The sequence below is a fragment of the Schistocerca gregaria genome, chromosome 9, assembly GCF_023897955.1.
Source record: "Schistocerca gregaria isolate iqSchGreg1 chromosome 9, iqSchGreg1.2, whole genome shotgun sequence".
NCBI classification, from domain to species: domain Eukaryota; kingdom Metazoa; phylum Arthropoda; class Insecta; order Orthoptera; family Acrididae; genus Schistocerca; species Schistocerca gregaria.
The window spans coordinates 202,956,127-202,973,447 of record NC_064928.1 but is presented as its reverse complement, the minus strand read 5'-3'; the positions used below and the strand labels follow the sequence as shown (position 1 = coordinate 202,973,447).

General features: G+C 39.7%; 1 protein-coding gene across 2 annotated transcripts in view; it reads left to right on the top strand.

Moving 5' to 3' along the window:
• The first annotated feature begins 11,139 nt into the window (after window positions 1-11,139).
• Window positions 11,140-17,321, top strand: part of LOC126291979 (uncharacterized) — a 63,886-nt gene continuing 57,704 nt past the window's right edge. Inside the window, exon 1 of one of the 2 annotated variants that reach the window (XM_049985734.1) lies at window positions 11,140-11,285. In XM_049985734.1, coding sequence (XP_049841691.1) covers window positions 11,217-11,285 — 69 coding nt within the window. In that variant the 5' untranslated portion in view covers window positions 11,140-11,216. Of the gene's footprint in view, window positions 11,470-17,321 lie in introns of both variants that reach the window. The other variant, XM_049985736.1, reaches the window with a different exon arrangement.

The window sequence follows — 17,321 nt, the reverse complement described above, 5'->3', positions numbered from 1 at the left end:
CTTTACTTCTTGCATCTCTATTGCCATACTCCTCACACGATATGTCTGACAAGCATCTCCAATCTTTCAACTTCAGAAAGTGCGTGCTGAGAGTTTCGCCCGTCTCGCACTCTGTCGTGTTAGCCACATTTGAACAGCGTTTACTCTCGCGCGAAATTATAGAAGATGAACTTATGTCGGGCGGCTAGCACGACAATGCTGCACACGGCACGATTTCCTGAGTGATTCACAATCGAACGCCCGACGAGAATAGTCGGTCGGTAGATTGGCCAAAAACTGTACCAATTTGTCGATGGGTACGTGATAGGGCCCTTTAGATACCCAATCTACAAATGGATATGGGCCAATTTATCGACCTACCGTCCGACCGATCAATTTCGTGTCAGCCTACACACGTGCCGACCAATTGCACTCAGCGATTCCGGCACCGCTCTGTTGTCCTGATTAGTTTATCTTAAGCTCATTGAGTTCTTTTGTTTTACGAGATCGCCTTTGGTTTTACACAGAAACAAAAATTTGGTTTTGCCTTGTTGCCTTAGCTGTTTTAGAGATAAGAAGGCCAAAAAAGCCTAGAGAAAGCTGTAGGAAAAGATGTGGCTAATGCAAAGAAAGAAATTCACCTGCTCTCTATTACGCAAGGAGATGCGACCCGATGATGTTCGTAGTTATTTAAGAATGGATAGAACATGCATTTCGGAGCTGCTGAATATCAAGAAACTATTCTTATGGGAAAAGAAAACAGTCATGCGAGAGGCTCTAACCTATGAGGAGAGGCTGTTGGCTGCATTACAGTTTCTACCCTGTGGCAGAACTTATGAGAACCTCAAAGTCAGTGCTGTTTTATCCCTACAATTATTACATACATAACTCCTGAAACCTGCAACATGATTCATGGTTATGTTAGGAAATACATCATGTTAAGGCAAAATAAACAAAACAAAATATTTCGACAATAAGATTTTCACTCTGCAAAGGAGAGTTCGCTGATATGAAACTTCCTGGCAGATTAAAACTTTGTGCCGACCGAGACTCGAAGTTCACTGAGGCTTTTTGCGGATGATGCTGTAGTATATCGAGAGGTTGTAACAATTGAAAATTGTACTGAAATGCAGAATGATCTGCAACGAATTGATGCATGATGCGGGGAATGGCAATTGAATCTCAATGTAGACAAGTGTAAAGTGCTGCGTTTACATAGAAAGAAAGATCTTTTCATTTAGTTACAATATAGCAGGTCAGCAACTGGAAGCAGTTAATTCCATAAATTATCTGGGAGTAGGCATTAGGAGTGATTTAAAATGGAATGACTATATAAAATTAATCGTCGGTAAGGCAGATGCCAGACTGAAATTCATTGGAAGAATCCTAAGGAAATGCAGTCCGAAAGCAAAGGAAGTAGGTTACAGTACACTTGTTCGCCCACTGCTTGTCCAACGTCCCCTTGGAAAAATTTATACACAACTGTGCTTAAACTGACACACAATAGCTTTTAGCGCAACGCAATCTGACTTTCAAAAATCCCTACAAAAGAATGGCCCTGACTAACATTAACCTATACATTCCAAGAATCACTTACCTCACAAAAATCTTCGTTACTCAAGCTACTGCAATACAGCGAGCGCCACTACTGCCAGCTAAATAAAAGATTCAAACTACGGAAGGCACTAACTACTGATAGGCACAGTTAGCAAATGAAAGATTTTAATACAGAACAAACAATGTATTTACCTTTATAGTCATAATATATATATCAGTTCATGACATCCAGTCTTACAAATTACAAAACTCCGCCATCTCTCTCCCCACGTCCACCACTGCTGGCGGCTCACCTCCAACTGGGCAACGCTACGCGCTGTTAGCATTCAGCTGCCGCTGCCCAACACTACAATGGCAGACAACAATGCAAACTAAACACACACTGCGCACAGCACAGCCAGTGATTTTTCATACCAAGCGCTAAGCGGCGTTACCAATAACAAAACCTAAACAGCCTACTTACATAGCCCCCATGCTCCCCACAAAAAAATTTTTACAAATGGTTTTGGGCAGTGGCCAATACAGATTTAAAAATTTTTTTCATAATTACAATAACAAAGAAATGAAATGCACACACTTATCGATACAATGTTGATCAAAAGCTAAAATTTTCTCACAGTCCATAAAGACAATCATGATCATTCATCAATGTAAAATTGCAGTGTTTTTCTCAAAGTCTGAGTAGTAAAAGAAAATGCACACGGAAGTAGTGGATTTCTAAGCAGTCTTGAAGAAGTAGTGTTGTCCTTCCAACGAAAGACAGTGCTGACTCTTGACATGCAGACAGGTAATGGGCCACAACAGAGCAAACCCACAGCAGAGTCAGTCGAAGTTTTGAAGAATATTGGTAGGTAGGTCATCACAGAGTAGACCCATTGTAGTCCTGGTACAGATTACGGTATTGGTGGGCCACCAGAGGTGCAGACCCACTGCAGTCCTTGTATAAATAATGGTATTGGTGGGTCATCAAAAGTGTAGACCCACTGTAGGCCTTGTAGAAATAATCGTATTGGTGGGTCATCAAAGGTGTAGACCCACTGTAGTCCTTGTAGAGATGACCAGCAGCCATCTGTTTGACTGTGCAGGCGCACAATCACCATTGAAGAGTCTTGCGGATAATATAGCAAGTCCATATGACCACCAATTGTGCACTCACAAAAATTGTTTTTGAAATGTCCTTAGAACCAGCAATGCGGTTATCCAGTCCCTTACTGAATTATTAACACACGTGCAAACACTATCAGTCCCTACTTCTCACATATTGTTCATATACTATGACCAACAGAAACTTGTTACAAGTTACTTAATTTTATGAACTGGTGTCAATTACAATTTTATAACATAAGAATGCAATAACAAAGGTACAAAATACATCATTAAAGAACATGACAGTACAGATAACATTTGCAGTAATACAGGCTTTACAAAACAATAGAAATTAACATATACATCAGTGTTACGGGAATTATGACACAAGTAAATACATAAACGATCAGAATAACTTTTGAAACATCAACTTCACACATGAGCATTAAAACAAAACAGAATAAATTATGTGTAAACATGTTTACGAAAGTAGATAACATGTTATTAACGCAAATTATATTTGACGATAACAGTATTCCTCATCATAGTGAATGTAGCTTAGTATTAGAAGAGAAAAAATTCTATGAAACAGCACACAGAGATAGGAAGAAAACAAATACACAAGGGTACACAAACACATAGTGGGATAACACAAGGAAAGGACAGGGTTTGTTTTACTGCAGTATTTTGCAAACAAAACTTTATTTACTTCTCGGAGATCTCCCTTTGTTCTTCATTATTTCCAAAAAGTCCTATCTATACCTGCTTTCTGTACTTTTCTCGTATAACCTCTCAGTGCATTTCTTGAAATTCATCACAACTCATTCTCTTATATAGGCTACCCCCTCTTAAGCTAACTTAAATCTACTGACCTCAGATGCTTAACTAAGGGACAAGGCAGCAGCAGCACAAAACAGTTAATACAAACAACAATGACAAAAAAATGCAAATTGTCAAAGCAAGCAGCATAAATTAGCAAAGTAAACACAATATTATAACTAATATAAGGCAATGCACAGCAAACAAGAAAAATAAATCCATAACAAAACGGGCTTAACAGAGTAATACAAAGTCAAATTCAGTAGCACTATGCCTGGCACACAGTAGAAGCAAATGCAACAGCTTATAACTAAACATGACAAAGCTCAAGCAGAAAAAATGTTACAGTAAAGACAACAATGCAGATAAGGGAGAGGTCGATTCACATCTTAATGTCTATATAATTAAAGTGGTGCACCACAACTTATTCTACGATAAAAATTACCAAGTACTTGAAAAGAAAATTATGTATGCAGTTCCTGTGAAGGGAAGTCTTTTTGTGCTCCTTCGTTTTTTTTAAGTACATCATAATTATTTACTGTATCTGTAGGCATAAAATATCTATATTAGTACATCCATTAAATTTTATTGTAACCAATGCTGCAGTGCAGCTAGAAACTAGATATTAAACAAAATAGGCAAAGCAAGGCGTGAAACATCATTCGCTAGCCATAAGTCATTTCATAATGCAGTAAACAATCTTCCAACTAGCAAGACAATAGACATGAAATGTTTCTCATCATTTCATTTCAGTAAATATCATAAATTAAGAACTCCAAAGTGTAATCATATGTTTTCAAGTTTGGGCGTGTCGTATTTGCGACGCTTTCTACAAAGAAATGTCAATAGCGAGGATAATGACCCCCTTTTTTTTTACCTGTGCCTCTGAAAGGCACACACTCATGGCTTTCTTTTGTCAGGTGGTTGTCGCGCAGCTGGGTGCCCACGACGCATTACGTGCAGGCGGTCACTTAACTGTCTTAACGAAATATTTACGACACCAGTTTCCGCTACAGTGGCAGTCTCATGTAAAAAATTTCACAGGTCAAGAATTTGCGTTACACATCTGTAGAAACAAAATTCTATTAATATAACAGTGTCCAAAAATTTTTGGCGGCCTTGTGATACATTCACGCGTATACACACATTTCATAACTCTTAAAGTACGATTCTTGGTTTCCAACATCCTTTTTCACAAACCAGAGTCCCTAACCACTACTCATTATTCCTTACCTTATTACACATACGTATATTCGTCGACACTTCTTCAATATGTCATCATAACAGATACGTAGCATAACCAAATAACTCATATAGCATCAGCTTAAGCATACTTCAGCAGCATAATTCACATCGTCGTCGTAATAATAACGTCATAACACCACAGTCAAATTCTCAAAATCTCCGTAGCTTCCTCCAATAATTTCAAAACCTAAAAACAAATTCTCTGATCATGTCAAAAGTGTCATCTGCCTCAAACGTACTTTAAAAATCGTGATCCCATACCAAATATGTCATTCAAAGCTCTCATAGTATCACAATGGTTCCGAAAAAATATGAACAGTTCACAAAATACAACTTCGTAAGTGTGAAGTTATCCAATGCTGTAATTAGGTAAACATCTGTCACTGATGTAGTAAAGTAAATGTTTGTCTCTCTCAGTTAAATGATCAGATAGCTGTGTAATTTATGTGTTAGATAAATATGGTACCGATGTGTAAAGTTGTATAAACAATTACCATATTAGCTAGGGCTCCTTGTGCTTGCCAAACACATGGTACACAAAGTAAGCGTGTACCCCCCTGAGGATTAATGTAATTATATCCTCAGGTGTTACAGATTACAGCAATGGAATGAAATGTATCACGGAAAACTTTCTTTGTAATTCAAATATGTTGAAAAATAAATAGTTTAATGCGTGTCCTGTAGCGCTAAATGTGCGTCTTGCTGTAAGACAATCTCTGTGGAAGTGTCGTAGTTATTGTCCTCCGAAAGCTAAGTTCTGCAGAAGTCAATGTACTTACCTCATGATAAACGAAACTGAAATGCTTTGCGTATAGATATCTTAGTTATTACGCTTATTGCCGTGATGAAGTAAGTACTGTACTGTACGTATTGTTGTGCTACAGAAAAGGCTGTCTCATTGTAGCTATACCACAAAAGTTACTACTAAAACATGTTTTACTTTCCAGAAAAATTCAGAAAAACTGTGCAGATATAAAACAGATAAACTGCAAAAGCAACATTGTAAATTGTCACTCATTAGTAGCGTCGTGATAAAATCGTGTAGCTGTCACATAAACTAACCACTGTATCATCTGGTATCTCACAGAAAGTACTTTAAATCCAGAATGTATTTTCAAGTAAACCAAAATGTTGCATTAAAATCTCATTAGCAATACTGGTAAATGTTCTAAGCATGTGAGCCTTATAGTCGTTACGTAATCGTGCAACTAACAAGCAAGAATGTACACACGAAATAACACAGTGATGTCTGTTCACTATAACAATGCACTCGTAAATACTGTCTAAATATGTTCCGTAGGTTCTAGACTGGATAGTGAACTTCAAAACATTGTTGCATGTTAACAGTTTCTAAGTGTGACAAAGCATACTAGAAATGTGAAGTGAAATGTTTTATGGCAAAGACAAAGTTAAAAAGCAGATTATCTTTCAATAAACGGTTTTACATGTAAAATGTGCTGTAAACCTTTACTCTTCCTAGTACGCAGACTGGCAACTGAAAAGCAATTATCATGTGGTTACGTCGGTAAGGAACTCTGGAATTCTGCTCAAGGTTAACTTATGTTATTTTTCTCTGAGCCAGCCGGCGCACGCGGCTGCCTGCGGTGCGAGTCTTTGTCTGTCTCTTTGTTGGCGCGCGCCGTTATTGGGATTAGGAGACCTAGCTTCTACAAATTCACCTTGACGAGAAGGCCCTGACCTGTTTGAAGCTCCCCAGTTCTGATGGAATTCAGCTCTGTCGTTTTGTAGGTAGTTTACATAGTTTCTTGTTTGTCGGTCATGTGGTGGAGAATTTCTCCTGGAATCGTAACTGCGCGCTGGACCGTTGCGTCTTAAGTTATTCCGTCTCCCTTGATAATAATTATTTTGGTTTCCATCTTGTCTGTTTCTCTGATTGTCTCTGTGATAGTCATTACCGCGGAGAGGTGACCTTTCCCTGTAATTATTACTACTCTGCCAACGGTTGTCATAAGGGTGGTGTCTGTTTTGGTCACGAATTGTATTGTAAGAATAGCCTTGTCGTGTCCAGTTATTATTTCTTTCATCGCGGAATTGCGACGGATGTGACCTGTAATTGTTGTGTTCCTGTTTTCGCGTTCCGCGATTGTCAGTGTCAATTTCTAATTCTTGTAACAGTCCCTGAAAAGCTTCAATGTCGTCTTTGCATCGTCCTGCCAAAATAATCTGTCGTAAATGTTCAGGTAATTTGATTAAGCAAATGCGGATGAGTTCTGAGGGGCTGTATGGGTTTGAAAGATACTGATTCTTATGTAACATGTCTTCAAAATATTTGACAAGACTGGAAAATTCAGATTGTTCGAAATGTTTCATCATTATGATGCTATGTTTTACTCGGTCTTGTGTGGCTTGGGACCAATATGCTGAGAGGAAGGCATGGTAAAATTCTCCTTCACTGTGGCAATCGTGAATGACCGATCGCATTCTTACAGCTGGTTCATTCTCTAAGTAGCCACACATAAATTCTAATCTGTGTTCTAATGACCAGTTGGGAGGAAAACAATGAGAGAATTGATGGAGCCACGCTTGTGGATGAATGTCGTTGCCAGAATTCTTAAATGTTTTGAATTTACGTGCAGTAATGAACAGCTTATAGTCAAAATCATCGTGTCGGCGGGTAGCATATCGGTCATTGTTACGTCGTATTGGCGGTTCCATCTCAAAATTCGGTGCACCTTGTCAATTACTTTCATGATTTCCGAAATGCCCTGTGTTATTATTTTGTGGTTGTTCTGTATTGCTATGTCCCTCTTCCCATACTGGGGCGCGAGTGTACTCTGAAATATGTAATTCTTGTATTACTTGAGTCAACTGATCTTGTACTTCCCGCATTTCTCTTTTGTACTGTGTGTTGATTTGATTTTGATTCTGTTTGAATTTCCTAATTTGTTCATACTCTTCAGTGTCAGTGAAGGCTACAGGTTTTGTGTCATTCAGATCATCATCTACCTTCGTAGATAAGTTAGTGAACTGATCTGAAAGTTCGGCTACTTTATCCGACAGTGAAATTATTTACTCTGTGTGTCTTTCTGAACCAATTTTCAGAGTATCTACTGTGTCCTTTAAGTTCGCTTGAGTTTTTGCAAGTTGCGTAACCGAATCGGTAGATGCAACTGAGTCAATTTTAGCTTGCAAGGTCTCATGATTTTCATGAACAATAGTTTGCAGTTCTTTTATGGCTGCTTCGTGATTCTGTAATGCATTTTCATGCCGCGAAAAAATAGGTTGGAAATGCTCACAAATTTGTGTTTTTACGTCATTACAGACTTTTTGACATTTCGATTCGATGTTATGTAACTCATTAGTTAAATCTTCACGTGTTTGTTCAAGTGTGGTGTCTAACTTTTGAAGCTTTTGTTCCATTGTGTCTAACGTTTGAAGCTTTTGTTCCATTGTGTCTAACGTTTGAAGCTTTTGCTGTGTTTGTCTCTGATTTTGTTCCATTGTGTCTAACTTTTGAAGATTATGTTCCATTGTGTCCAACTGTTGCTGTGTTTGTCTCTGATTTTGTTCCATTGTGTCTAACTTTTGAAGCTTTTGTCCCATTTGTTGCATTAATTGTAATAACAGTGCACTGGTGTCTGAAACATGTTCCTTAGTGCTATTCGGCAATGCATTTGAACCGCCAATATTCGCAGTTTGAAAAACAGAAAATGTGTCCTGATTTATTTGAGAAAACGGTGAGGACGCAAAATCTGAATCTACAGTATTTGCAAGATTGTGTCCTGTCATTTCGGAATCGTGAGGCGAGCTGTTGCCGACCGATCGATCGATAATGCTTCCCTGTTCACTAATTGTTTCACTGCCTACACCATTATTTGCAGCCCGCTCCATTTCCCTATGCGCTATTACCAAATTACTACTTTGAACGTTAGTGAATTCATTACATGGTGACGCTAACACACTGCTTTCGTCTTCACTGTCATTTCTCAGTTTACTTAGGAAGCCTAGTGTTACATTTTCACACGCCATTATTGTCACAATTTTTCACACGACAACACAGAAAAACACAATTGGAAGAACAAAAATAAGAGAACACATTAACATTGCACTGAAAATAATATCTAGTTAATTGCAAGCGCAGCTGCGAAATACTTCGTGCAAAACTACATGCATGCCGCAACTATTTTACTGTACAACAATGAAAGACTGCAACTACAAAGGAAATTCTCTCTATGATTACGCGTTAGCAATAAACAAAGGCTACACTAACTACACAAACTACAAGAAAAAATCAGAAGATTCCAGTGAGGTATCCTTGGCTAAGGGTCGACATATGAAACGTCCCCTTTGAAAAATTTATACACGACTGTGCTTAAACTGACACACAATAGTTTTTAGCGCAACGCAATCTGACTTTCAAAAATCCCTACAAAAGAATGGCCCTGACTAACATTAACCTATACATTCCAAGAATCACTTACCTCACAAAAATCTTCGTTACTCAAGCTACTGCAATACAGCGAGCGCCACTACTGCCAGCTAAATAAAAGATTCAAACTACGGAAGGCACTAACTACTGATAAGCACAGTTAGCAAATGAAAGATTTTAATAGAGAACAAACAATGTATTTACCTTTATAGTCATAATATATATATCAGTTCATGACATCCAGTCTTACAAATTACAAAACTCCGCCATCTCTCTCCCCACGTCCACCACTGCTGGCGGCTCACCTCCAACTGCGCAACGCTACGCGCTGTTAGCATTCAGCTGCCGCTGCCCAACACTACAATGGCAGACAACAATGCAAACTAAACACACACTGTGCACAGCACAGCCAGTGATTTTTCATACCGAGCGCTAAGCGGCGTTACCAATAAGAAAACCTAAACAGCCTACTTACACTTGAATACTGCTCACCGGTGTGGATCTGTACCAGATAGGGTTGATAGAAGAGATAGAAAAGATCCAACGGAGAGCAGCGCGCTTTAGTAATCGCGAAAGCGTTACTGAGATGATAGATAAACTACAGTGGAAGACTCTGCAAGAGAGATGCTCAGTAGCTCGGTACGGGCTTTTGCTGAAGTTTCGAGAACATACCTTCACCGAGGAGTCAAGCAGTATATTGCTCCCTCCTACGTATATCTCGCGAAGAGACCATGAGGATAAAATCAGAGAGATTAGAGCCCACACAGAAGCATACCGACAATCTTTCTTTCCACGAACAATACGAGACTGGAATAGAAGGGAGAGCCGACAGAGGTACTCAAGGTACCCTCCGCCACATGCAGAGTATGGTTGTAGATATAGAACAGATATATAAAAAAATGAAGCATTTAATAACTGCAAAATAAGACCAACATTTTGCTCTTCAAGGCAGAAGGATTGGATATAGGGTGGACTTTTGTAATTCCTATAACAATGAAACGAAATTATTCTATGAATAAAAATCCATTTGCTCTGTGTATTTTCGTTTTACTTCCTATACGTATCATAAATGAAATCTAAGATCTAATCGGTCTGTGTTTCGATCCTTACATTTCATTTCCTGCAAGTATCGGAAGTAAAACCTAAAACCGAAAAAATGGTTCAAATGGCTCTGAGCACTATGGGACTCAACATCTGAGGTCATCAGTTCCCTAGAACTTAGAACTACTTAAACCTAACTAACCTAAGGACATCACACACATCCATGCCCAAGGCAGGATTCGAACCTGCGACCGTAGCGGTCGCACGGTTCCAGACTGAAGCGCCTAAAACCGCTCGGCCACACTCGCCGGCCTAAAACCAAAATAGAGGAGGCCGACGGACTTCAGTTCTTAAAATATTTAACTTTCACTCTATGTGCCACATAAACCATTATGGGTTCCTTAAAATATTACACAAGTGCTTTATTTGTTGCCTATCTATTGCCATATTCCTCGCATGACGTGACCCCCAACCATCTCTAGTCTTGAAATTTCTTCAAAAACCCTTTCAAAGTTTCGTTCGTAGAACAGCATTGAATCAAGATGAATTTTTGCCCAGCGTTCAGCACAACAGCGTTACACACGACACCATTAGTTGGGTGGTGTGGAAAGGGGGGGAGGGATGAGGTGGAGGGGGGAGTCGACTGTCTGGTGGTCCTACGCACCAGACATCTCGACAAGGAAAGTCCCTTGGCCTACCTCTCCAAAAGGCTGCGCTCGTCCAGTTTGTCGGTCGGTTGGTCGGTCGGTCAGTTGGTGCCTCTGTAGGTACGTCAACGTTCCTCTGGATAGTCGTTTAGCAATATAGATACGATTTTACATTTTTTTGTACTAAGGTATTGGCAGTCCGGGGTAGTGTTTCCGTAATATAGGTTGATAAGATTTTTACGTTTTTTTATACTAAGCTATTGGTAGTAATTTTCAATGAAGCAAATAACAGAAGTATAGGACATTGTTTGGTAGAAGTTATTCCTCCAGCCGTGAGATGGCGAAGGCGTTATCTTTGGAAAGCTGCCCATAAACAGGTGTGTGGAACGAGTCTGTTTACTTCTTCTACTAGCCAACCAGGGGAGGGCTACGGCGCGTCTGATTCTGTCAACATGTGCTCCATACTTGCTGCCTACATATTAGGATATGATATCAAAGTTGGGGTCGGCGGGATGGGTGCCGTAAGTAATTTCTAGTGATTTAAGTTTGACTGCACAATCAAAGTCAAGCGAATGTGTCAGTTAGTTTATTGGCAGACACGCCCAGTCACTGCATGCTTCTGCAGTCACTAGTTCGTGCTTTTAGTAGTAAATGCAGTTCGCAAGACGGAGGTTTGTTCCTTTCCGTTGGTGTTGGCGCTGTGAGGTGAGAAACTGAAATGCAGGAAACGTTATAATCTGGTACACATATTAAGGAAAATGGTCTTCTCACATTAAGTTACTAAGCTGAAGGGACATCCAAAAGCAACTGATTTAATTGTTCCACGATTAAGAGAGGAAAAATTTATACGAACGTGGAGTACAAATACTTCTTCAGAGGAAAGGGGACACTTAACTTGCTTGATAAATCAAGTGACAGTATACGGTAGTCAACGTGACGTGTTCAGTCTTATATTTGAGTGTCTCAAATATTTTGATGTGTATTACTACTGTTAGTCGCTGATTTGAGACTGTGATCAGCTGAAATGAAATTCATAATCTTGGCTGTCACAAGTTTAGTAAGCTACATAGTGGACCTCCCTCGCATTGCACTTCCGTGGATTATGTAAGATAAAGTGAAGTTATGAACGAAACACAGTGGTGAAATATTCTACAATATTTGTTTCACAGCTTTGTTTTGGCTCTTACAGGTTTAGGTACAGAGATGGATACGTATTTCACTCGTTCAAGTATGGTTTGCGGGGAAAAAGTGACTATTTGAATGGCTCTGTGCTTGCTGTAATTATTCTAATCTTATCCTCACGATCCTTTAGTGAGCGATACATAGGGGTTTATAGTATATTCCTAGAGTAATCATTTAAAACCGGTTCTTGAAATATTGATAGTTATTCTCGATATAGTTTACATGTCAAGTGCCTTCCAGTTAAATTCCTTCAGTATGAGACACTACCAGGGAATAAACCTGTGACCATTCGTGCTGCCCTTCTCTGAATACATTAAATTTCCGCTGTTACTCTATTGGGTTAGGGTTCCACACACTTGAGCAATATTCCAGAAGTGATTTGTAAGTAATATTTTTCGTAGACTGATTGCACTTCCTCAGTGTTCTACCAATAAATCTGTCTACCACCTACTTCACACAGACTGAACTTGATCATTCCTTTTATCACTACAAAGAGTTACACCCAGGCATTTGTATGGGCTGGCCGTTTACAACAGTAACTCGTTCCTATTCATTTAGGATAATAAAGTTTTTAGTTTTGCGAAGTGCTAAGTTTTAAATTTGTGAACATGTAGAGCAGAGTTACCAATTTCTGTACTACGTTGAAACTGATACTGAATATTTATGCAGTTTTTTTCAGATAGTACTTGAGTGTAGATAACTGCAAATCTGCAAAGAGACTCGGGTTATAAATATTGTCCGCTCTCTTCAATATGAACGGCAAGGATCCCAGCACACTTCCCAGGAACACACCTGAAGTTACTTCTACGTCTGAAGATGTCTCTCTGTACAAGATAACATACTGTGTCCTCCCTACAAAAGTCCGCAATCCAGTCAGAAATATTTTATACCCCATATGATCGTACTTTTGACAATAAGCGTAGGTGCGGTACTGAGGCAAATGCTTTTCGGAAATAAATATGGCATGTACATGGTTGCCTTGGGCCAAAGCTTTCAGTATGTCATGTGAGAAAAGTAAGTTTGCTTTCAGTGTCGATGTTTTTTCGAGATCCCTGCTGGTTGGCATTGAGGCCATTGTTAAACCTCATTATGTTTGAGCTCAGAATGTGATCTAAGATTCTACTACAAAACAGTCAAAGATATTGGACAGTAATTTTGTAGATTATTTCTACTACCCTTGTTGCAGACTGGTGTTACATGTGCGTTTTCCAAGAATTGGCAACTGTTTTTGTTCTCCCTAGAACGACACATTAGTTAGAAAAGGGGCTAACCCAGCCGGGAATTCAGTATAGAATCAGACAGCATAGGAACCCTGGAGCTTTAAGCTCAAACGATTTCAGCTGTTTCTCTCAATACGCACTAATGTTCGTTATTCATATTTCACTGGTACAGAGGTGGAATTGGCAGTTCTCCAGGATATTCCTTTGAAAAAGAACATTTAAAAACAGTTAAGCATTTCAGCGTTTACGTCGCTACCCAGTTTCATTTCTTGTCTCACTCACTAGGGACTTCGGTGCCACTAACAGCCTTTACATATCACCAGAATTTATTTGGGTTCTGTGACAATGTTCTGCTATGGCAGTCATTGACGGCATCACGTATTCTCATCTAAATGCATTTCATTCTGCGTCTATCTACATCTACATCTACTACATCTACATCCGTACTCAGCAAGCCACCTGACGGTGTGTGGCGGAGGGTACCCTGAGTACCTCTATCGGTTCTCCCTTCTATTCCAGTCTCGTATTGTACGTGGAAAGGACTGTCGGTATGCTTCTGTGTGGGCTCTAATCTCTGATTTTATCCTCATGGTCTCTTCGCGAGATATACGTAGGAGGGAGCAATATACTGCTTGACTCTTCGGTGAAGGTATGTTCTCGAAACTTCAACAAAAGCCCGTACCGAGCTACTGAGCGTCTCTCCTGCAGAGTCTTCCACTGGAGTTTATCTATCATCTCCGTAACGCTTTCGCAATTACTAAATGATCCTGTAACGAAGCGCGCTGCTCTCCGTTGGATCTTCTCTATCTCTTCTATCAACCCTACCTGGTGCGGATCCCACACTGCTGAGCAGTATTCAAGCATTGGGCGAACAAGCGTACTGTAACCTACTTCCTTTGTTGTCGGATTGCATTTCCTTAGGATTCTTCCAATGAATCTGTCTGGCATCTGCTTTACCGACGATCAACTTTATATGATCATTCCATTTTAAATCACTCCTAATGCGTACTCCCAGATAATTTATGGAATTAACTGCTTCCAGTTGCTGACCTGCTATTTTGTAGCTAAATAAGGGACCTATCTTTCTATGTATTCGCATCACATTACACTTCGCTACATTGAGATTCAATTGCCATTCCGTGCACCATGCGTCAATTCGCTGCAGATCCTCCTGCATTTCAGTACAATTTTCCATTGTTGCAACCTCTCGATACACCACAGCATCATCTGCAAAAAGCCTCAGTGAACTTCCGATGTCATCCACCAGGTCTATAGCCCTACGCTCTGTTTTATACATTATGTAGTATGTTTTTTAGAAGTTTCTTCAGGGACTGTATACCATAGTTTCCTCCCATTCTAAGCTGTTCTGTAGAGTACAGATCTAGCCAGTGCATGGTCAACGATTCTTTAAAACTTGAGCCAGAGTTCCTCTACATGTTCCTGACCTGTGCTGAAAGTTTTAAGTTCCTCACTGACGTGACACTATTTTTTTGTCTCGTTTACGGACCATACATACCTTTCTGCTTGTTTTTTGTCCTTTGTAGTTCGATAACCGTTGTAGCCACAAATGAATCAGGCTCACTGATACATTTCAATGTGGAATTCCTCAGACGTCACGTCTCTTTGTTGCATTAAAGCCGATATATTTCCATCATGAGTAGGATTCCTTGTTACCTGTTCTAAGTAGTTTTCTGAGAAGGCATTTACTGAAGTTTCATCAGATGTGTATCATGTCCGCAACTACCAAAATTTTATTTTCCCAATTTATTGTTGCATGATTACTGGTGATTATAGTAAAATTGGAAATTTGTGTACAAGTGAAATTAGGTTTTCTCTGAAGTTTTAGATAACATCAGGAAATGAGCCTGGTGGAAAATAGAAGGCTCCCTGATACTGAATCTTGCCTGTTTCATTTGCAGCTTCAATGTCTACCTCAGTGGATCTGTCTATTGCAACAGACATCACCTCCATTTTCCATTTGCCTATCCTTTCGATACAAACTTTCCCGAAAAACCCCACTGTTATCAATTTCAGGTTTCAACCACTTTCCTATACCTGGTATTGTGAGGTTAACCGCTTTTTACGAGTGCCTCAAACTCTGCCACTTTGTTGCGAATATTTCGGTAGTTTACCATAGTATGGAAAACCTGTTATTTGTGGTCTTTCACCACTGGTGGAAGCTATTTCGCTTTATTTAGCATTCTTCTGTAAATAATCCCCTTTCGCCTCAGTTTTCGTTTGTCAGACAGCGCTGCAGTGCCTACTATGGTATCTTTTATTGTATCTTTTATTGTGGGGACTTGAGCTTAATTTTTAATTAAAAGCAAACCAGTACCTCTACTGCAAAATGAGTTATTTCAATAGTTTTGTCATATTCTACGTTATCATACACGGAGAAATTGTTTTAAAGCTAAATGTTTTAGACTGTAGTGAGGATTTTCCGGTTTTTAGTGTCTTCGCTACGAACTGCTCACTTCAAAACTATATTACTTGAAATGGATTTGTAAAGTGTTAATGAAGTTTTAAATGGGATATACACATGTATAGTTATAGAATTTTCAATCACCCACAAAAAAGCTCTTATGCTTTCGCTAAAGTAACTTCTGTCAAAGAAACACATAATAGGAAGCGTGGGGGAAATACGGAAGCGTCCGTGCCCGCCCGTCTGCTTTGACCCTTAACGTCACAAATATGGCGGAAACGACCATAAACTAAGATTCCAATATGGCGCCTATAAAGTCGTCACGTACACATCATGAGGACGAAAACACGCGCACGCAAAAACACGCGCACGCAAAAACACGCGCACGCAAAAACACGCGCACGCAAAAACACGCGCACGCAAAAACACGCGCACGCAAAAACACGCGCACGCAAAAACACGCGCACGCAAAAACACGCGCACGCAAAAACACGCGCACGCAAAATTCCACAAAAAGCCTAATGGCAGTAACGGGACAAGGGCGAGAAATTTTTTTTTTGGTTGGGGGGAAACTAAATATAAACAAATTTAGGGACCCACCCCCAAACAAAACCACACAAACGAAGAAAAGACATCGCAAAACTCCCCAAATACCACTAAACACAATATCATCTGGAATCCGACGCTTCCCTTGACTTGCGCACTGTTAATTTTATCCGTCATCTCCATTCCTGAACAAAAACAACCGATTAATTTTACTCAAATTACCACACGACGTACAGCGAACAAGACTATATTAACCTTAACACAAAATCGTTAACTCACTGAAACGAATTTCACTACAAACACAGCCGACACTCGAACAATTCTGGATAATGAGCAAAAGTAAACTGAGCCCATTACACCACATACACGAAAACCCTGAATAAACCACCAGAGCGCACAAAAACAACACATATCTACAAACACGCCACACTCAAACCAAACTCTGCGCCGTCATAATGTCTCCCACACCCTTACGCATGGGATCGGACGCTTCCGTCGTCCCAGCGTGGATTTCCTTTGAAGGTCTTTTGCGGTTGTAACAAGCTGCAGCCATTGACCGTACTGTGATACGGGTTTTATAAACAGTAATTTTTGATAGGTTCAGTGCGTGCTGAACTTCGCGATTAATAGCTACGAACCCCCAGGCTGTTGGAAAAAGCTTTGCCGGTGGCTGACAACAGATTCCACCCCCGCACCTGCTGTTATCCCCACGGCCCAACATGCACAGTACCAGTATTAAATATCACTCTTTATAAAATCCCTATCACTCAACGGTCACAATGGCTGTAGCTTCTTACAACCACGAGACCTTCAAAACAAACCCACCCTCTCTGGTACATCTTTATCCTACACTAAGAAAAAGGTTAATTCAGAAAAATCATTGTTCGGTAATACAAAATTGACTCGCGATTTCCGCTATCAATGTACGTCCCAATAACGTATCAGAATTTAACACTGGGCAAAAACATTTCACGCTATATCCTGAGTGATCAAAAAGTCAGTATAAATTTGAAAACTTAATAAACCACGGAATAATGTAGATAGAGGGGTAAAAATTTACACAGATGCTTGGAATGACATAAGGTTCTATTAAAACAAGAAAAAAAATAAAGTTCACAAAATGTCCGACAGATGGCGCTGGATAGCAAAACGTCAGTGACTGCACATGACAGTTGTGTAAAAAAGGA